At 44.8% G+C, this 20623-nt stretch overlaps 1 protein-coding gene across 3 annotated transcripts in view; it reads right to left on the bottom strand.

Moving 5' to 3' along the window:
- Positions 1 to 20623, bottom strand: part of LOC122793043 (sentrin-specific protease 2-like) — a 1342091-nt gene that overhangs the window by 902623 nt on the left and 418845 nt on the right. For all 3 annotated transcript variants that reach the window (XM_044060712.1, XM_044060713.1, XM_044060715.1), the window contains one exon: positions 18338 to 18410. In XM_044060712.1, the coding sequence (XP_043916647.1) occupies positions 18338 to 18410 (73 nt within the window). The remainder of the gene's footprint in view (positions 1 to 18337; positions 18411 to 20623) is intronic.

Raw genomic sequence — 20623 nt, 5'->3', positions numbered from 1 at the left:
GGGTGATGTCACTGAAGATCTGGCCAGTGCGCTCCTCATGGCCACGAAGGCAGGTCCCCCCAAATCAGAGGACCGACCAACCTCCAAGGCCACGACCGGAGCCGAAGTTCTCAGAGCCAAAGTGCCGAGAGGGAGGCTCGGAACCAACAAAAGTCCCGAAGTATCCCCCTCGGGCCCGACAGAGGAAACCCAGGTTCCGAAACCAGAGGATGGAGCTGACATGGCTGGAGCCGATGTCGGCACCGATACAGCCTTAAGAGGTATCGGAGCTGGCAGAACATCACCCGGAGTAGAACACTCCAGCTCCGAAGACAAGGAGGTGCTCGGAGGAGGAAACATCGGTGCACTCATCGGGACTGGCTCCGGAGCCGACTGAGTAGGAGCCAAAAATAATTTTTCCAACACAGGCGACTGCAGGAGCCTCTGGACCACCCTATCCACATCCAAATCAGAGAGTCTGGAGGATTTGGAGGAGAGAGAAAGTGACTGAGATCTCCTATCTGGAGAGCCTTGTCTGACACTAGGAGACCGGCTCCGAATGGGCTCTAACAGGATTGAAGCTGAGGCTGATTCAAGAACCACAGCTACCTCCTGTGGCCCCAAGGACAAGGGAGCCGAGGAGGTAGAATCCAATTTGGTAGTCTTCTCCGGTGGCTCCGATGAAACAGATGGAGACGGAGATCTCTTCTTAGCGTTAGAAGTCTTGGCTTTAGTTTGTGAACCAGAGGAAGAGTCCAAGGACTCCTCAAAGGAAGGCTTTAGAAGACCCTTCAGTATAAGTTTATTTTTTCTTTCCTGTAGCATCCTTGGGCTGAACGCATGTCAAAAGCTACAGGACTCTTGTAAATGTATAGCCCTCAGGCAGTATACACAAATGGAATGTCCATCTGTTATGGACATCTTGTAGCTGCATTTAGAACACTTTTTAAACCCAGAGGGTTTATGTTCCTTTTGATCCTTTGACATATCAAAGAGCACTGTACACAACACAACAAGCAACAGGACCTTAGTCCAACAACGGTTAAGGCGGGAAAAGTACAGTTTTGTACCTACCATAAATGTAGATGTCCGAACTGGATAGCATCTGCAGTCATAACAACTGGGTTGTCCTGTCGTCAGGCAGCCCTTCAGTCGGCCGGATTCCAAAGTCCGGGTCCGGCTTCGGCTGATGTCGCACTTCACCCGACGTCATCTCTGTTGGTCTTCGGGTATATAAGCATCAGCCGACGCCATTTTCCTCAGTGTTTCTTGCCCCAGATGCCAGAAGCCCTCTTGAAGGCTAAAATTTGGATAGATGCCAATGTTTCCAAAAAGATAGAGGTAAACACAAAAATAAGCATGTATGTACATATATACAAACAAATACACCATAAAAGACTCCCCCCCATCAGCTAGCTATTAGGTGGGTAAACACCTAGGAGTACCACAGAGGGGAAGGAGGGAGGGTAATCCTGACTGCAGATGCTATCCAGTTTGGACATCTACATTTATGGTAGGTACAAAACTGTACTATGTCCTTCATGGATGCATCTGCAGTCATAACAACTGGGTGGAATACCATAGCCAACTAGGGGAGGAGGATAAAGGTAGATTATGGTGTGTTTAGGATCCCTTGCAGTACAGCAGTGGCAAACCCTGCTCGGGATCTGGAATATAGAGGCAAATTATAATGCTTGGCAAATGTATGCACGGAGGTCCAAGTAGCCGCCTCAATAATGTCTTTGGTTGCCACTCCTCGTAAGAAGGCTGTGGTAGTGGCTGTTGCCCTTGTAGAATGAGGTCTTATGTTCTGTGGAATTGGTTTTCCATGGAAGGAGTAACAGAATCGTATGCAATTTCCTATCCATTTGGAGATTGTCTGTTTGGAAATAGCTTTTCCTTCCCTTCCTGTTGCATAGGCTACAAAAGTTTGCTCAGTCTTTCTGCTATTTTTGTTCTGTCCAAGTAGTAGCGTAGCTGTCTATGTACATCCAAGGTATGCAGTTTTCTTTCCCTCTGTTTTGTGGCTTGGGAAAGAAGGTAGGTAGGTGGATTGCCTGGTTTAAAGACACTCTGGATACCACCTTGGGCATAAATGTAGGATTAGTCCTCATGGACACTCTATCTTGGTGGAAGATTAGGAAGGGTTGCACTGCCATTAAGGCCTGTAGTTCTGAAACCCTCCTTGCTGAAGTAATTGCCAGTAGGAAAGCAGTTTTCCATGACAGGTGTTGTAGGTCTGCTGTTGCTGCTGGTTCAAAGGGTGATAGTGTCAACTTTTCTAGCACAAAGTTTAAATCCCAAGCTGGTAATGGTGGTTTCCTTGGAGGTTTTACATTCTTGATTCCTCTAAGGAACTGCCTGAGCAAAGGGTGCGAAAAAACAGGTGGATCAAAGCTGTATTCTGCTGAAATAGCTGATGCATGTATCTTGATGGAGGAGTAGGACAGGCCTGAATGAAGAAGTTCGGCCAGATACTCCAGAATGTTAGGCATATCTATGTTTGACACTTCTTTTCCTCTTTCCGTACTCCAAATGACAAACCTTTTCCATTTTCCAGCATAGTTCCTTCTTGTTGAAGGTCTGCGTGCTTCAAGAATAATGTCTTTAACTCTTTGGGAAAGTCCTGGATTAGTTGCTGCTATGTGATGTTCCATGCAGTCAGTTGCAACGTTTTTAGGTTTGGATGTATGATGCTGTAGTTGTTCTGAGTTAACATCAAAGGCATCAGGGGTATTGGCCATATATTGTTCCGAGACATGCTCCTCAGCAGTGGGTACCAGTGTTGTCTTGGCCAGTTTGGAGCTATCAGGATTATCCTTGGACGTTCTTCCTTGATTTTCAGTAGTACCTTGTGTATCAAAGGAAGGGGTGGGAATGCATATGCTGTTAGGCCTTTCCAGCTGAAGGAGAGCGAATCCACTTTCCATGCTAGTGGGTGTAATGTCCTTGTGCAGAATTTTTTGAGCTGGTGATTGAGAGGTGATGCGAATAGATCTATCTGAGGCATTCCCCATTTCTTTGAGATGGTCTTGAAGATGTCCGGGTGCAGCTTCCATTCGTGGGCATCCGATGTGGTTCTGCTTAATATGTCTGCTAGAGTATTTTCTTTTCCCGGTACAAATATTGCCTGTAACTGGATGTTGTAGCTGAGTGCCAAGGTCCACAGCTCCAAAGTCATTCTGCATAGGGGGTATGAATGAGTGCCGCCCTGTTTGTTGATGTACCACATGACTGTGGTGTTGTCTGTCCTTATCATCAACTGGCCCTCTTTGAGAAATGGTTTGAACTTTTGGATTGCCAGTTTTACTGCCAGCATTTCTTTTAGGTTGATGTGCAGGTGAAGTTGATCCTGTGTCCACAATCCTTGCACGCATTTGTCCAGCATGTGGGCCCCCCATCCTAGGTCTGAAGCGTCTGTTGTGATGGTCTGGCTTGCTTGACATCTGCGAAAGGTAGGCCTGGGTTTGACTGGCATGCCTGAGCCCACCATAGGAACTCCTGTTTTAAGCATGGAATTAGTGGGATTTCTGTTTCTAGGCTGTGTCTGTGCTGGGACCATAAATTCTTTAGGTACCACTGTAGTTTTCTCATATGTAGCCTGGCAAATGGGACCAAGATTATGCATGATGCCATGAAGCCCAAGGCCTGCAGTACTTTTCTTGCTGTTAACTTGTTCAGTTTTGTTAGTGCCAAGAAGTAAAGAGGAAGTTCTTTTGTTTTCTGTCGTCAGGAATGCCACTTGTTTTACTGTGTCCAATTCAGCCCAAGAATGTCCTTGTTTGGGATGGTATCAGCCTTGATTTTTGTAAATTGACTGTGTATCCCAGTGCTTGTAGCAAGTAAATGACCCTTTGTAAATCTGTTGTCAGCTTGCTTTTGTTGTCCCCTTGTAGCAGGCAGTCGTCCAGGTATGGGTAAATTTGAATTCCCTGTAGTCTGCAATGGGCGATTACTGATGCCAGGCATTTTGTGAATACTCTGGGCAGTAGATAAGCCAAAGGCAATGCTGAGAATTGATAGTGCTCTGATCCTGCAAGAAATCTGAGGTATCTTCTGCAGATTGGTCGAATGGGGACGTGCAGGTATGCCTCCTTGAGATCTAGAGTTACCAGCCAAGACTCCTTGCCCAGCATGGGAAGAAGTTGCTGTAGGGTCAGCATTTTGAATTTTGGGACAATGATGTATGTATTTAAGGTGGACAGGTCGAGAATTGGTCTCCAACTTTTTTCCTTTCTTGGAACTAGGAATAGTCTGGAGTAGAACCCCTTTCCTTGTTCTGCTGTTGGCACTCTTTCTACAGCTCTCATGTTTGCTAACTCCATTATCTGGTGTAGAGCCTCTGTTTTTTGGTTTGGAGGTAGATTTGGCATTCCTCTTTTGACTGGCAAAGTGTGGAAGTGAAACCGGTAACCTTGATCTATGGTTTGTAAAATCCACTTGTCTTTTGTTATGTAGTGCCAGTTCTTTGAAAATAAGGTTAACTTTCCGCCTAGAGGAGCTGCTATTTGTTCCCTGGTAGGCGGGTTTAGGGTTAAGTCACTGTGGTTGTGCTGATGTAGTGGCAGTGGTTGTGTCTGTGCCTCTGTTGTTACCTTGCCACTGTCGTCCTCTGTAGGCACCTCCTCTGGATTGGTTTCTGCCTCTGGAACGTCTATTCCTGCCCCTTTGAAATTTTGTGGAGTCAGGAAAGGACCAATTTTGGCAGGCCAGTTCCTGCTAAACCTTGGGGGTTGAACCTGCAAGAAATCTTTAACAGTTTGAACAGATTTTGCCTTTTCTTCCATTTTCTTCATAACCTGCTGGGCAGGTGCACCAAACAAACTTGTCTTATCCATAGGAGCATCTAGCAACTTAGCTTTAACATGATCCGGTAAAGCTTGCTCCTTTAGCCATGCATGCCTTCTTATCACTGTGCCAGTCATGGCTGATCTAAATGAAGCCTCCAGTGCATCATAGCCACATTTTAAGGAATGGTTGCTAACCTGTTGTATGTTATTTACCATTTCTAATACATATTTCTAATCAAGAGATTCATCAGTGGTTAATTTCTTAGTTAACTGATCAAGCATAAACTCTTGGTATTGTATCATGTGGAACTGACAGTTTAAAGCTCTAGCTGAGAGAGTAGCTGAAGTGTAGACCTTTTTACCCCATCTGTCTAATGACCTTGCTTCCCTTTCAGAAGGAATAGGGTTTTTAGCTATGGTCGCGGCTACTGCCTTGGGACCCTGGGATATAGTTTCTGGGTCTGCAAGTGGGGCCTTGTAAAGGTGGTGATGAGTATCTGGCACCCTGTAAAATCTGTCTGGTTTGGCAGGGGCTGGGGGTAAAGAATCTGGAGCGGAGCAGACATCATTGAAAGCATCATCCACCACAGAGAGAACAGGAGGTATAGCTAAGGGCCTGTGCTGTGGGAGGTGCAGAAAGGTCCTAAGTCTTTTGCTGGAGTCTGAAAAATCCTGTTGCTGCCATTGGAACTGCTCTCGCATGGCATGTAAGGTTTCCCCAAAGGAGAATTCTTCTGGTGGGGAAGCAGCTGGAATGGATTCTTCAGCATCAGAATCTTCAAAATTGGAGAAAGGAGCCTCTGGCTGGTCAGTTATGTCTGATTCATCAGCAGAATCATCAGAGGACACTGGCTCAGGGGCTCTGCCCTAGGTCTCTTCTCTGGGGCTGAGAGGCCCTGTCTGGGTGAGATTGAGATCCTCTAATTAATGAAATTAAATCTTCTGCCAAAGTAAGCATTTGAGAACTAGAAGAGGGCCTGGATGTGGGGGGTTTAACAGGCACTGTTTTAGTAGTCTTGGCTGCTTTAGCCCTGGCGAAGGCCTTAATGGACATGGCTGCTGGAGGCCTAGCAGCACCACGTGCTGGGGTAGAGACATCCAAGGGAATGGTGTCTGATAAGTCAACCACCGTAGTGGATAAAATTTCTGGGGCCGAGTCAAGAGTTGTAGCAGGGGCCTCAGTTGAAGGAATAGGTTCAGCTGTGCTTTGATCAGTTTTCTCGGTTTCGGCCGAAACCGAGACACTCGCGGTTTGCTTAACCATGGTTTCAGCCGAAACCGCGGACCGCGAGTGTCGGTCTTTATCTTTGCGTTTTTTGGCAGATTGGGTAGTCGGAGGATCCGACGGCATAATGTACGCAAAATCAGAACCGAAAAACTGTTCTGCAAACTCCGACCGACGCCTAAGCGTTCGTCGGTTGAAAGAAGCACAGGCCGAACAGGCTGCTACGTCGTGGGCTGGGCCTAAACAAGGCAGGCAATAAGAGTGGAAATCTTTATGAGGTATTTGTTTCCCACAGGTTAAACAATTATTAACTTTTTCTGACATCGGCTGAGGCAAGAAAGAGTCCCCAACGGGGTACTTAGCTTTAGAAGTCTTCGAAGTAGTATTCGGTAGAAGTAATCTCTGGATCCGACTGACCGGCACTTGCGAACAGCTTCTGCTTTGGGCGCCACGCGGCAAGAAAGACTGAGGAAAATGGCGTCGGCTGATGCTAATATACCCGAAGACCAACAGAGATGACGTCGGGTGAAGTGCGACATCAGCCGAAGCCGGACCCGGACTTTGGAATCCGGCCGACTGAAGGGCTGCCTGACGACAGGACAACCCAGTTGTTATGACTGCAGATGCATCCATGAAGGACATCTACAGCTAACAACTGCTGACAAGAATCTCTAATTTAAACGATTCTTGACACGACTAACGCACACACACAGAAGCAAGGAACAAAACGCTTTTCTTTCACAGGAACAGACAAACTATACAACGGAGGGAGGACTAGGTCCTCTAATTTAAACGGGCCTAGCCCATAGGAACAGAGGGATACCACAAAACAATTAACTCACACCACAACACACGCTAAACAACAAGAGCAATTAGCTATTAAAATAGCTTTTGTGAGGGAAATAACACAATTTTCACAGAGAAAAAAAGTTTGAAAGCTACTTAGCCATAGCCAAGCAAGACCACGTCCTAGCTACATGAGCGGCAAACGAGATCTGGGGCTATGGAGCGGTGCAACATGGGATACTAGGTTAGCCCAGCCAATTGGAGGCTTCGTGCTAGAAAAATAAGCTGGCCAAGTCGGAACAGATGTTCGGCTCCGAACCCGTGAGTAAGAACGTAGGCGAGATTGGACCACATAACATCTGACAATTTAAGGCCCTTATAGCCAAGGTAGCAGATGTGTAAATCTTTTTTACCCATCTATCCAGTGCCCTAGAATCCCTGTCAGAGGGGGTAGGTTTTTTTTGCAGTGGAAGCTTTGACCACTTTGGGACCCTGAGAAATAGTTTCTGGGTCTGCAGAAGGGTTTTTGAAAAGACAGTCAGGGACCCGACCCTGTAGTACCTGTCTGGTTTAACAGGAGCTGGAAGTAAGGAGTCATGGGTCAGACTAGACTCTGAGAACACATCTACAATGTCTAACACAGGTGGAATAGCTAGAGGCCTGTGTTGAGGTAGTAAAAGGAAGTCTCTGAGCCTCTTCTTAGATTCTGAAAAATCTTGGCTCTCCCAGTGGAAATGCTCCCTCGTGGTATGCAAGGTTTCCCCAAAAGAGTAGTCTTCAGGAGGAGAAGCTGAAGGAATTGATTCTTCAAGCATCAGAATCCTCATAGGGGGGAAGAGAATGTTCCTGATCAGAAGAGGAATCAGAAAAAATGGAAACCTGATCTGAGGATTCATAGTCTGTCTCTTGCCTAGGCCTCTTCTCAGGAGGGGGATGGGTACCCTTGATCAAGGTAATTAAGTCTTCGGCCATTTTGAGCATTTGTTTTTTGGGCATAGAGGCCTGTCCATGTGGCTGGTGAACTTGTTTCTTTGCCTGTAAAGGTGTTTTAGTCTTTGCCTTTGAAGTCGGTTTAATATATAATTGTTTAGGTCTGAAAACACCCTCAGAAGCCGATGCCTGCTCAGCGGCTCCAGACCCATCTGAGGGAATAATTTCCGAAGCTCCAATACCTTGAGTTTCCAGCGGCCTGGCCGACTCCACGTGGGAGTCGGTAGCGGCCTGCGACTCTAAAGTAGCGGGCGTCAGGGGCTGCGAAAGCGCCTCACTGAGAACCGGCAACTTGCTCAGGAGAAGCTTCGTCGTCGGTTTTGGATCTTGGTTACCTGTCTTTTTCTTTGCGTTTTTTGTGAACTCCGGTAGTCGGATGGCTATCCAATGACATTGTATAATTAAATCTTCGCCCAAAATAGCTTAATAAAAAATCGTTCCGATGCTTAATAGTGCGTTGGTTAAATCTAGCACAAAACCGACAACTAGAAAAGTACAGTTTTGTACCTACCATAAATGTAGATGTCCGATAGGTATGCATCTGCAGTCATAACATATGGGTTGTCCTGCCTCAGGCAGCCCTTCGGTCGGCCGGATTCCAAAGTCTGGGTCTGGCCTCGGCTGATGTCGCACTTTCCCCGACGTCAGAGCGTCTGGGGTATAAAAGCATCAGCCGACACCATTTTCCCCAGTTTTTCTTGCCCCAGATGCCAGGTGCCCTCTAGGAAGGCTAAATTTGGAGAAATGCAATAGAATTCCAAACATTTGCAAAATTTTATATATATATATATATATATATATATATATATATATATATATATAAGTATATACAAACAAATACACCGTAATAGATTCCCCCAGCTAGCTAAAAGAGGGGTAAACACCCTAGGAATACCACAGAGGGGTAGGAGGGAGGGTAAACCTGACTGCAGATGCATACCTATCGGACATCTACATTTATGGTAGGTACAAAACTGTACTATGTCCTTCAAGGATGCATCTGCAGTCATAACATATGGGTAGAATACCATAGCTAATCTGGGGGAGGAGGCACTAAGAAAAGGATGGTGTAGTTAAGATCCCCTGCAGGACTGCAGTAGCAAAGCCTGCTCTGGATCTGGAGTATAAAGGTTCTTAGTGTAACTCTGTCCTGATGGAAGATAAGAAATGGCTGTACTGCCATTAATGCTTGTAACTCAGATACTCTTCTTGCTGAAGTTATTGCCAGAAGGAATGCAGTTTTCCAAGACAGAAACTGGAGATCCGCTGATGCTGCTGGTTCAAAGGGAGGAAGTGTTAGTTTCTCCAAGACAAAGTTGAGATCCCAAGCAGGTAAAGGGGGTTTTCTTGGAGGTTTGATATTTTTGATCCCTCTCAGAAATTGCTTGAGTAGAGGGTGTGAGAAGATAGGTGGATCCAAATTGTATTCTGCTGAAATTGCTGAGGCATGAATCTTAATGGAAGAATAGGAAAGGCCATTTTGGAACAGTTCTGCTAAGTATTCCAGAATATGTGCCATGTTTGCCACTGTCACATCTAAGCCTTTTGATGTATTCCAGATGAAAAATCTTTTCCATTTAGCTGAGTATGTCTTCCTTGTGGAAGGCCGGCGAGCTTCCATGATAATGTCCTTCACTGTCTGTGATAAAACATTTTGTTTTGGTTTTAAGGGATTTTCCAGGCAGTTAGCTGCAATGTTTTTAAGTTGGGATGCATGATCTTGAAATTGTTCTGCGTCAGAAGAAGAGGCCATAGGGGGAGAGGCCATGGTTTTTCCTGTGACATGCTCCTCAATAGTGGATACCAGTGTTGCCTTGGCCAGTCTGGAGCTATCAGAATCACTCTTGGCTGTTCCTCCCTGATCTTCAGTAGAACCTTGTACATTAAAGGGAGAGGTGGGAAGGCATATACTTTTAGAGCTTTCCAGCTGAAAGAGAGAGAGTCCACCCTCCATGCTTGTGGGTGGTATGTCCTTGAGCAGAAAGTCTTCAGTTGATGGTTGAGGGGGGATGCGAATAGATCTATCTCCAGCATTCCCCATGTCTTTGTTATGAGTTGGAAGATGTCTGGGTGCAGCATCCATTCGTGTGTATCCCTGGTAGTTCTGCTTAAGCTGTCTGCCAGTGTATTTTCCTTTCCTGGCACGAACTGGGACTGCAGTTGGATATTGAGTTTCAGGCATAACTCCCATAGATTCATAGCCAGCCGGCATAGAGGGTAGGAGTGTGTGCCTCCCTGCTTGTTTATGTACCACATGACCGTGGTGTTGTCTGTCCTTATTAACAGGTGGCCTTGATGGAGGAAGGGTTTGAAAGCCTCGATTGCATGCATCACTGCCAGCATTTCCTTTTGGTTTATGTGCATGTGTATCTGTCTTTGAGACCATAGGCCTTGGATACATTTGTCCTCCATGTGTGCTCCCCATCCTCGGTCTGAAGAGTCCGTGGTGATGGTTTGTTTTGTTTTTGGTTTGTTGAAAGGCAACCCTCTGTTGGACTGGCAGGCCTGAGCCCACCATAGGAACTCCTTTTGAAGGCAAGGAATGATTGGTATCAAAGTTTCCAAACTGTGACTGTGTTGAGACCATACACTCCTTAGATACCATTGTAATTTTCTCATATGCAGCCTAGCCTGTGGTATCAGAATTATGCAGGATGCCATGTAACCCAGGGCCTGCAGGATTTTCCTTGCAGTAAGCTGAGCTTGTCTTGTCAGATTCATGAAGTAATCTGGAAGTTGTTTTTGTTTTTCTTCTGTGAGAAAGGCCATTTGGGTGGTTGTGTCTAGATCCGCACCCAGAAAGGTTATCCTTTGGGATGGAACCAGTCTTGACTTTTGGATGTTGACTGTGTATCCCAATGCCTGTAGTAGGTGGATGGCATAGGCCAAGTCTTTTATCAAATTTACCTTGTTGTCCACTTGTATAAGGCAGTCGTCCAGATAGGGGTAGATTTGAATCCCCTGAAGTCTGCAGTGTGCAATTACTGATGCCAGGCATTTCCTGAATACTCTGGGTGCAGTAGATAAGCCAAAGGGCAATGCTGAGAATTGATAATGCTCTGATCCTGCAAGAAATCTGAGGTGTCTTCTGCAGTTTGGTCGAATAGGGACGTGCAGGTATGCCTCCTTGAGATCTAGAGTCACCAGCCAAGACTCCTTGCCCAACATGGGAAGAAGTTGCTGTAGGGTCAGCATCTTGAATTTTGGCACAATGAGGAAAGTATTCAGTGCGGACAGGTTGAGAATAGGCCTCCATTGATTTTCTTTTCTTGGTACAAGGAATAGTCTGGAGTAAAATCCTTGGCCTTGTTCTGAAAGTGGTACTTTTACTATGGCTTTCACTTGCAGCAAGTTGTTGCTGTGCTTTAAAGCCTCTGCCCTCTGATTTGGTGGTAGGTTTGGCATTCCGTTTCTTTTTGGCAAAGTGTGGAAGTGGAACCTGTATCCTTTGTCTATTATTTGTAGTGTCCATGTGTCCCTTGTAATATAATGCCAATTTTTTGAGAAAAAAGCAAGCTTTCCGCCCAAGGGTGCTTCCAGTTGAGCCCTGGTGGGCGGAATCAGAGAAAAGTCATTGAGCCTGTCCTGGTGTAGTAGTTGTTGTTGTTGCTGCTGTTGCACTACCTCTCTGGTTGGCAGGTTGCCACTGACGGACTCTGTAAGAGCCCCTAGATTGGCCTCTGCCTCTGGGGCGTCTGTTCCTGCCTCTCTGGGCTCTGTCCGAGTCTGGAAAGGACCAATTCTTAGTAGGCCAGTTTCTGCTAAATCTCGGTGGTTGTACTTGTAGGAAATCCTTAACTGTCTGCACAGATTTTGCCTTTTCTTCATACTTCTTTAAAACCTCCTGAGCAGAGGAGCCAAATAAATTTTGTTTCTCCATTGGAGCATCCAGGAGTTTAGCTTTAACATGGTCTGGCAAAGATTGTTCCTTCAGCCAGGCATGCCTACGAATAACTGCCCCAGTCATAGCTGACCTAAATGAAGCCTCCAATGCATCATAACCACACTTTAAGAAATGATTACTAACCTGCTGTGAGTTGTGCACCAAATCCTGAAGGGATTTATGGTCAAGGGGCTCAGGAGAAGAAAGCTTCTTGTTCAGTTCATCTAACAAATACTCTTGGTACTGTATCATATGAAATTGACAATTTAGAGCCCTGACGGAAAGAGTTGCAGAGGTATATACCTTCTTTCCCCATCTCTCTAAAGCTCTAAACTCTCTTTCAGAAGGTAGAGGATTTTTGGCAGTGGCAGCCGCAACCCCTTTAGGGCCCAGAGTAATAGTTTCTGGGTCGGCAGAATGGGCTTTATACAGATGGAAGTGAGAATCCGGGACCCTGTAGTATCTATCAGGTTTGGCAGGGGCCGGGGGGAGAGTATCAGGGGCTGTACTGACATCATTGTACACATCATCAATTACATTCAGAACAGGAGGTATAGCTAAGGGCCTATGCTGAGGCAAATGTAAGAAGGTCCTTAATCTTTTTCTAGAATCAGAGAATTCCTGACCTTGCCATTGAAAATGCTCTCTCATGGAGTGTAGAGTCTCACCAAAGGAAAACTCTTCAGGAGGGGAGGCCGAAGGGATAGATTCTTCAGCATCAGAATCCTCATAGGGCGAATAAGCCTCCTCCTGGTGGTCTGACAACTCAGAACCATCCGAGGACTCATCTGAAGAGTGTGGGTCAGAAGGCTCAGTCTTGGGCCTTTTGTCTGGTGGAGGGTGAGAGGCCCTGTCCGGGTGAGGTTGTGAACCTCTAATTAAAGAAATCAGGTCCTCTGCAAGGCTGAGGATCTGAGTACTAGAGGAAGGCCTCTGGGAGGTAGTCTTGGGAGGCAAAGCCTTAGAAAGTTTAGCTGCTTTAGCCCTGGAGAAGGCCTTAATGGACATGGAAGCAGGGGGCCTAGCTGCCCCACGTGCAGGAGTAGATATGTCCAAAGGAATGGTGTCGGACATATCCTGGACACTGGTTTCGGTAGGTAGCTCGGTAGCCGACTCAGCCGGGGCCTCCCGGGCCGCGGTGGTCGGTTGAGTGAATTTGGATGAAGGAATCTCCGAGGACTCGGTTTCGGCCGAAACCGAGACACTCGCGGTAGGCTTTACCGTGGTTTCAGCCGAAATCGCGGGCCGCGAGTGTCGGTCCTTGTCCTTCCGTTTTTTCACTAAATGTGATGTCGGAGTCTCCGACGGCATTTTATATGCAAAACTAGTGCCAAAAAATTCCTCTGCAAACTCCGACCGACGTCTAAGAGTTCGTCGGTTGAAGGAAGCACAGGCTGAACAGGACGATACGTCGTGTTCTGGGCCTAAGCAAGGAAGGCAGTAGGAATGGAAATCCTTATGAGGTATTTGTTTCCCACAGGTTAAACAATTACTTACTTTATCTGACATCGGCTGAGGCAAGAAAGAGTCCCCAACGGGGTACTTAGCTTTTTCGAAGTCTTCGGTAGCTGAAATCACTGGATCTGACCGACCGGCACTTGCGAACAGCTTCTGCTTGGCACCGCTGCAAGAAAGACTGAGGAAAATGGCGTTGGCTGATGCTTTTATACCCCAGACGCTCTGACGTCGGGGAAAGTGCGACATCAGCCGAGGCCAGACCCAGACTTTGGAATCCGGCCGACCGAAGGGCTGCCTGAGGCAGGACAACCCATATGTTATGACTGCAGATGCATCCTTGAAGGACATCGTTGTGGTCAGGGCCTAGGCAAGGAATACAGTAAGAATGAAAGTCCTTATGAGGTATTTGCTTCCCGCAAGAAATACAATTAACTTTTTTCTGACATCGGACTGGAGCAAGAAAAAGTTTCCCCAACGGGGTACTTAGCTTTTAATGAAGACCTCGGATCTGAAACTCTAACACAAAAATCTCAGGAGTCGGCCGACCGGCACTTGCGAACTGCTTCTGCACCGCGCTGCAAGAAAGACCGAAGAAAATGGTGTCAGCTGCATCTTTTATACCTCCGACGACCTGACGTCAGGGAAGAAGCGACAGCAACCGAAGCAGGACCCAAGACTTTGGAATTCAGACCGTCTGAGGGCAACCTGCCAGCAGGATAACCCAAATGTAATGACTGCAACAGTGAAACACGAAGAACATCAAAAATGTTTCAACTCCTGCAAGGCTTTGCCCTTATCCTGCAGAGACTTCAATAGATGAATAGTTCCAAAAACACTGCTGTTATCCAAAGAAGCACCTAAATGTTTGGCCTTGATACCATAAGGTAAAGCTTGAAGACAAAGCCAAGAATAACACCTCATGTGCGAGTCAAAGACATTAGCTGCATCATAGTTGCATTTGACTGAATGGTGAGCAACTTACAAAGTGGAATCCAGCAAGGAAAGGGCAAAAGCCCTCCCATCAGAGTCAGGAAGGTCAGAAACGACCTGAGAAAGGAAGCCAAAATAATATGAGTCTGGTAGTCAATGACCCTAAAGGACAAACTAGCAGCTAAAGACTAAACTTTCTTGCCTAATCTTTCCACGGTCCTACTATCCTTGTCAGAAGGCAGCAGCTTGGCTGAGGTTAGCAACTTAGATTGCTTGTCAGAAGAGAATGGCACTACAGAAGGGCATTCATAAAGAAATGTTTACTCATCAAGCACCTTGTAGACCCCATCTGGCTTTTTTAGTGCAGGAGGCTGACAGTCAGGGGCTACAGAAGCTCTACAAAAGGTATCCAAAGAGGGCAGCCAGAACAGGAGGAACAGCAGGTGATTGTTGGAGTGCATATTACCTTTTTTGAATATAAAAGACCTGGAAACAATCCCACTTAAAACAGTCCATCATACAACAAATGGTATCCCCATAACAGAGGTCTTCCAAGGAGGAGTCTGGACTTGAGGAATCCTCTTCCTTTGAATCATAGTCCAAGGGGGAAGGGATTTGGGAAAAACAGGCTGGGGACTCTTCCCCAGAGTCCAGATTCTCATTTGAGGAATCCAATTCCCTAAGCTTCTTGACTGGATTGGGAGGCGGAACAGAGACCCTTTGAGGTGGCTTTAAGGCCATTAAAGCATTAAACAAACCTTGAGGGAAATCCTACCATTCACAATGAATCTTTACAACAGGGGAAACGTGTTTTGTCTTTTGTTTCTTTTTCTGTGGGACATCCGCTCGAAACACCCTCGGAGGGTCAGACCCTTGACAAGTTGTAGGAAGCTCATTTCTCACTAAAATCTGAGAAATCCCCCGAATCCTTCTGATATTACCAGCATAAGTTCCCCTTCAATGTCAAGTACAAGCTTTTGAAAAGCCTCTGACAATGTGTGAGAATTCAGAATCAATCAGCGTCTGAAAGGGTTGCAGCAGAGGAATCTGAAGCAAGTACCAGAATGTCTTCAGCATTTTCACCAGCATTTAGGGAGACATCAGGGGGAGGCTGGACAGCAGATGGATTGGGCCTGACTTTTCTGCCCTTCTTCCTGGCAGATGGCTGACCCTCAGGATGGGAGAATTCCACCATAGCACCCTCAGCCAACAACTTAAGATGTTGGTTCTCCAGGTATATGCACAAAGAAGAGACTATATAGGGTCTACAGCAGAAATGCCTGGCAGATAGAACACTGTGTATGATTGTGGAAAGTATCCAAACAAAAGATATTGGTCGTGACTGTCCTTATGTGGAATCTGCCTCCCACACTGACATGTTCCCTTATGGATGACATAAGTACAACAAAAAAGGAGGAGAAAAGAAATCCCACTGGGGCACTTATCTGAAAAACAGCTTGGTAACTAGCACAGCAGAAGGACATTCAGACCTATGAAATGGCAGCAAAGAAGTTCTGAGTGTTTGCATCCATACGTCACCTTTATACCTTACATCTTGTGTGGTGAGCATGTGTGTGATGTACAGTGCCTATAAGAGCTGAGGGCTTTGGTATACTGGCTGGACATTGGACTCTTTTTGGCAGTAGATCCCTTAAGTGAAGAATACTGCAACAGTATTATGAAAGGATATCACTTTGTTAAACGATTTGCAGGCTGGTCATGAAGACATGGATGATAGCTGTGCAGTCCAAATACCAAGGGACTCTTGCACTCATTGTAGCAAAATATGAGCAAATCTGATAAGGAAAGCTGCAAGCCCTGAAGAATGCTCATCAGACACACACCTTCTTAGAACTTAAAACACAGATAGGTGTTCCAGAAATAGACCTTTATGTTTCACTAAGCAACAGGTAACAGGAATTTCTCCTCAACAGTATCTTGCAAAGGCTTGGACAGTGGAGGTCTTCTTCATCTAGCAGATCAGTGTTTCTATGCTTAACCCCCCCCCTCCCCCCAAGTAGTGTAATCCAAAAACTAAGGGAGGAGAAGCCAAAAATACTACTGATTTTTATTTATTTATTTTACATGTGTTGACCGGGAAAGTCCGACTGGGTACATGCCCATTTCAGTGGAGGCCCAGGGAGAAAAGCTCCATATATTCAGACATGAGATTTACATAATATGAGTACAATCTATCATATCAGATGAAAAAAAGAAACAGTATAACTATAGTAAAGTTACAGTTCAACAGGAGAAATGACCTATATGTCAGAGTATAATATCACAAGGAAGGCTCCATATATTCAGACAAGCAAACTTTCACATAATATAAGAGTATAATCTAGCATTTCAGAGGGAAAAAAACAGCATATTTATAGCAAAGACACAGTCTGACAGGTAATGACATATGTTAAAGAGTATAATAACAATATAAGGTGCAAGACATTTGCCTAGTAGTATTAATTTCTCACATACAGAAAAGAGTAAACATCTTTTTGCCTGATGCAGTAATTGTTCTCTCTGCAGACGTAGGTGAATGTGGAAGAATGAATTACCCGTTCTTGGCATTTCCACCTGCTGACTCACTTCAAGGAATCCCTGGTATATCCAAAGGTTTACACCATCAAGCTGACACAGCCTGGTTGATCTGATTCTGCGACCCTTTGGGGATCTAGTCTCACAGAATGTGCTTTGGTGGCTAGTTCCAAGTCATACTCAGGCAAATTGAAGACATTCTCCCCTGGTACTACAGAAGGAATCAAGTACTAAGACTGCAGGAATGCCTTTGACTCTACAATACACCTTGTATGCAGTAGAACTCGACCATATTCCTCAATGAAGGCATATTGGCTGCCATCTCAGCGTGCTTGCCAACAGACACTGCCAGCCTCAATGTCAATGGTAAAACACTCACAGGCAGTTAGATTTGGTCTATACAGAACAGAAAATACAAGGAAAACTGACCAACTTTTTGCTTTGTTTGCTCCACATGAGGAAAGTAACCAAGTCACTGTACGATTTGCAAATGACTGACTCACTACAACGCTTTCTGTTACTCTGCACATGAAAAGACTCAAGGGCAGGGCAGGCCTCACTCTAACATGGTTACAACTGCTACCACTGTCTTTAGCATGGGCTAGATACACAGACCACTCTGAAGGCAGCCAGGCACTTGGTCTTCTGTCTGCATTCCTCTACACATTTTATGTTGGACAGCTTACTCACAGGCAAGGCAGACTTGACTACTGCTATACCACAGGATCACTTGCAGCCTGTCTCAAGTATTTAGTCAACCTCCCCAACAAGATGTACAAGGATGAGAATGTTCACAGAGGTCACAAATGTAACAGTGGTTTCAAGAAAATGGTACAAAAGCAGTGGTGATCTAGATGAAGAACATGGCATGGATGAAACTGATCTATGTGAAAAACATGGTACAAATTAAACAGTGATGTATAGAATGAGCATGGTACAAATGAAAGAGCAATCCATATAAAGGGCATGGTAGAAATGAAAAGTTAATCTATATAAAGAACATGGTACAAATGAAAATGTAGATGTTAAACTAGGATCACTGCTGCAGGGTAGTTTATCTCCTTCCTCCCTCCCTCCCTCTCTTATACACTTAGAAGCAACTCTAAGACTGGTTACCAGTGCACTTCTCCCCTCCCTCACATACCTGTAAACCGGAGTTACCCCTGGTCATTCTACCCTGGGAAGCTGTGCTGTTGAAGCACCTGGTCAGCACAAGGAAGGGCAGGTTCCGGTGGGGAATCTAAACTTCTGTTGTCTGGAGATATACCCAAACCTTTTGAGCAATCTGCTAATAGTAGTCTATGGACTGCCATGTCTGTGGTCCTTGGCCACAAAAATGAATGGAAGAATACACTGGCTGCCTCCTTACTTACAAATGTGCTGATGTCTTTGGGTAGCAGCAGCCAGCCCAGGTGGAGGAGAGAATATAAAGCTTTGAAAAAGTCAGTTCTGACATTAGACCTCACCAGTAGCTGAATTCCCAAAGGTCAAGACTAGAAGAGCTATCCTGCTCAGATATTTACTATTATGCAAAGTTCTTTACTCAGCATAACATTTCATTTAGATCTAATCACAGACAGTTCTGTTCTACTGGTGCCTTCTGTTCTACTGGTGCCATCAGCATCGTTCATGAAGTAAGTCTCTGCATGTATTTGTATCAGTAAACTAATTCTGATCCATGCAAAACACTGATTAAAGTCACAAAGATGCTGCACTATTAAAAAAAATCAAAGAAATGTAATCATGCATGACTCTTCTTACCTTAACATGTTCTGCAGATGGGTTTCCTTTTCTTTTTTCATATAAATTCATTGAGGAATTGGAAATGGTCCTTCTGAATAACAAAGGAAAATAAACCAATCATTTTTGTTAGAAATCAGTAGAAAAAAATACCTTACTACATAGAACCTTAGCTATTCAATGCCTCAGTTCTGCAACAGTAAACTAAAATCACACTAGTTTTAGAATAATGTAACTATACTAATCTCCAATAACATATGTACTCTCCATATCAGTCAATACGCAAGGAGGTCTTCTGCAATGGATAACACTCAGTATTGCTTCAGCTAGCACTACCTCAGCTGCATTTTCTCTCGCATCTTGGAGTTTGGGAACATATGTGCCTCCTGCCAGCACATACATGGCATCCCGCACTCCTGGCTAGGAAAGTGCCCCAAACCGCGCTATTGCAGAGTCTGAACCTCATCAATACAATAGTACCTTTCAGAAAGATGAACACTCTTGGAATTTACTGCACTGATGCTGTACCTCCAAGAGCTGACCCTATGGGCTGGGATTTGGGAAAGCAAGTAGACAGCAACTTTGCATTTGGCCATCATGTGTCAAATGTAGTAAGGAAACCATTCTGCGTTGAGCAACTTATAAGCAAGGGTAAGGTATCACAGTCAAAAGATCTCATAGTTCTGTTTTTTGCCTTCATTAGACCAGTCATTAAGTATAATGCCCTCTGATATGCAACATGACCATGTGCAACAAATGCAGTATCTAGAGAGGTTCCTCACAAAAAGAATACAAGATGTAGACATGTCCTATGCTGACTGCCTCAAAGCCTTATTTCTGTACCCTGCCTCCAACAGAACACAGACCTGTTACATATCCACAAAACAAAAGCATCAGACACATGATCAGGGGATACAACTGGAAATGGAAAAAACAAGCCGGCCACACCAAGTGCTTAGCGTATTCCAATTTATTCAAACGTTTTCGTCTTACTTGATGTTAGACTTCCTCAGAATAAAACCATTTCGCAAAAACATACATTATATACCCAATTGGATAATTGGGTATTCATTTTCACATTAATTCTCTCTACTTTTTGTGTTAGCAGAGACACTTGTCGCCAATAATGTAGCCATAGATTCCATCATATGTTGGATATCGGAACCCAAGGTGCTTGCCAGCTGTTCCTCACCCCAGTTGGAGAATTGGGTATATAATGTATGTTTCTGCAAAATGGTTTTAATCTGAGGAAGTCTGACATCAAGTAAGATGAAAGCGTTTGAATAAACTGGAATATGCTAAGTGCTTGGTGTGGCCGGCTTGTTTTTTACATTTCTAGTTGTATCCAAGTTGTAGTGTGTGTTCGTGATTACTGGTTTGTCAAACATGGAGGGTGAGGAACAACTGGCAAGCACCTCAGGTTCTGATATCCAACGTATGATGGAATCTATGGCTACATTATCAACGACAGTGTCTATGCTAACACAAAAAGTAGAGAGAATTCATGTGGAAATGAATATATTGAGGGACAATACTGGTGGATCCAACAGCCAAGAACAGTCCTTTATTACTTACAAATACAAGAAAATTCAAATAGAAAATGGTTACCCGGGCGAGTGTTTGAGATGTGAATAGATTCCTAAGGGGTTATGTATGTGGAAGTACCCCACAGGACTTTCCAAAGACTTACAATTGTATTGTTGGCTCATCCAGTTGTTTAACAGGCAAGGCTGTGACTTACTGATTGTTTTAATTGTTGATAACAGACAATTGCAAATGTTAGATGCTGAAATTGTTAAATTGAATGACAGTATTAAAAACAATTTATTTAAGAAAAAAAGTAGGGAATTTAACAATGTTTTTCATGATGTCGAGAAAAGTTTGAATGATGTCAAAAAAAGAAAATAAATTAATGAGGGATAAGTTAGAGTATGAAAATGGAACGGCATATCCCAACCCCCCAAGAGGGCCATATAGGGCAGGACAAGATAGGGTGGAAACCAGTATTGAGAATGACACTGATCAAATGGAAAGCTATCAAGAGGAGGTTGACCCTTTAGGGACCCCCCCCCCCTTAAGGAGATCCCAACGACTATTGAACCAACAGAATGGGAATCAAGGGAACTGGGGCCACAAGCAGCATGTGACACAGGATCAGCAGAGAGGGAGGGGGGAGAGAGAACATTCAGTACTACAGACAGTTTTTGATTATGATGAGGTCAGAGAAGGTAGCCAAGTTACGAATTCCTTGATTTCAAAGAGTTAAAATGGCAAATAAAGCTCAACTCTGATGAAAAGCCTGGACTT

Source organism: Protopterus annectens, chromosome 2.part0, assembly GCF_019279795.1.
Source record: "Protopterus annectens isolate FY-2018-M chromosome 2.part0, PAN1.0, whole genome shotgun sequence".
NCBI classification, from domain to species: domain Eukaryota; kingdom Metazoa; phylum Chordata; order Ceratodontiformes; family Protopteridae; genus Protopterus; species Protopterus annectens.
The sequence above is the reverse complement of the archived record's forward strand: the minus strand, read 5'-3'. Positions and strand labels throughout refer to the sequence as shown.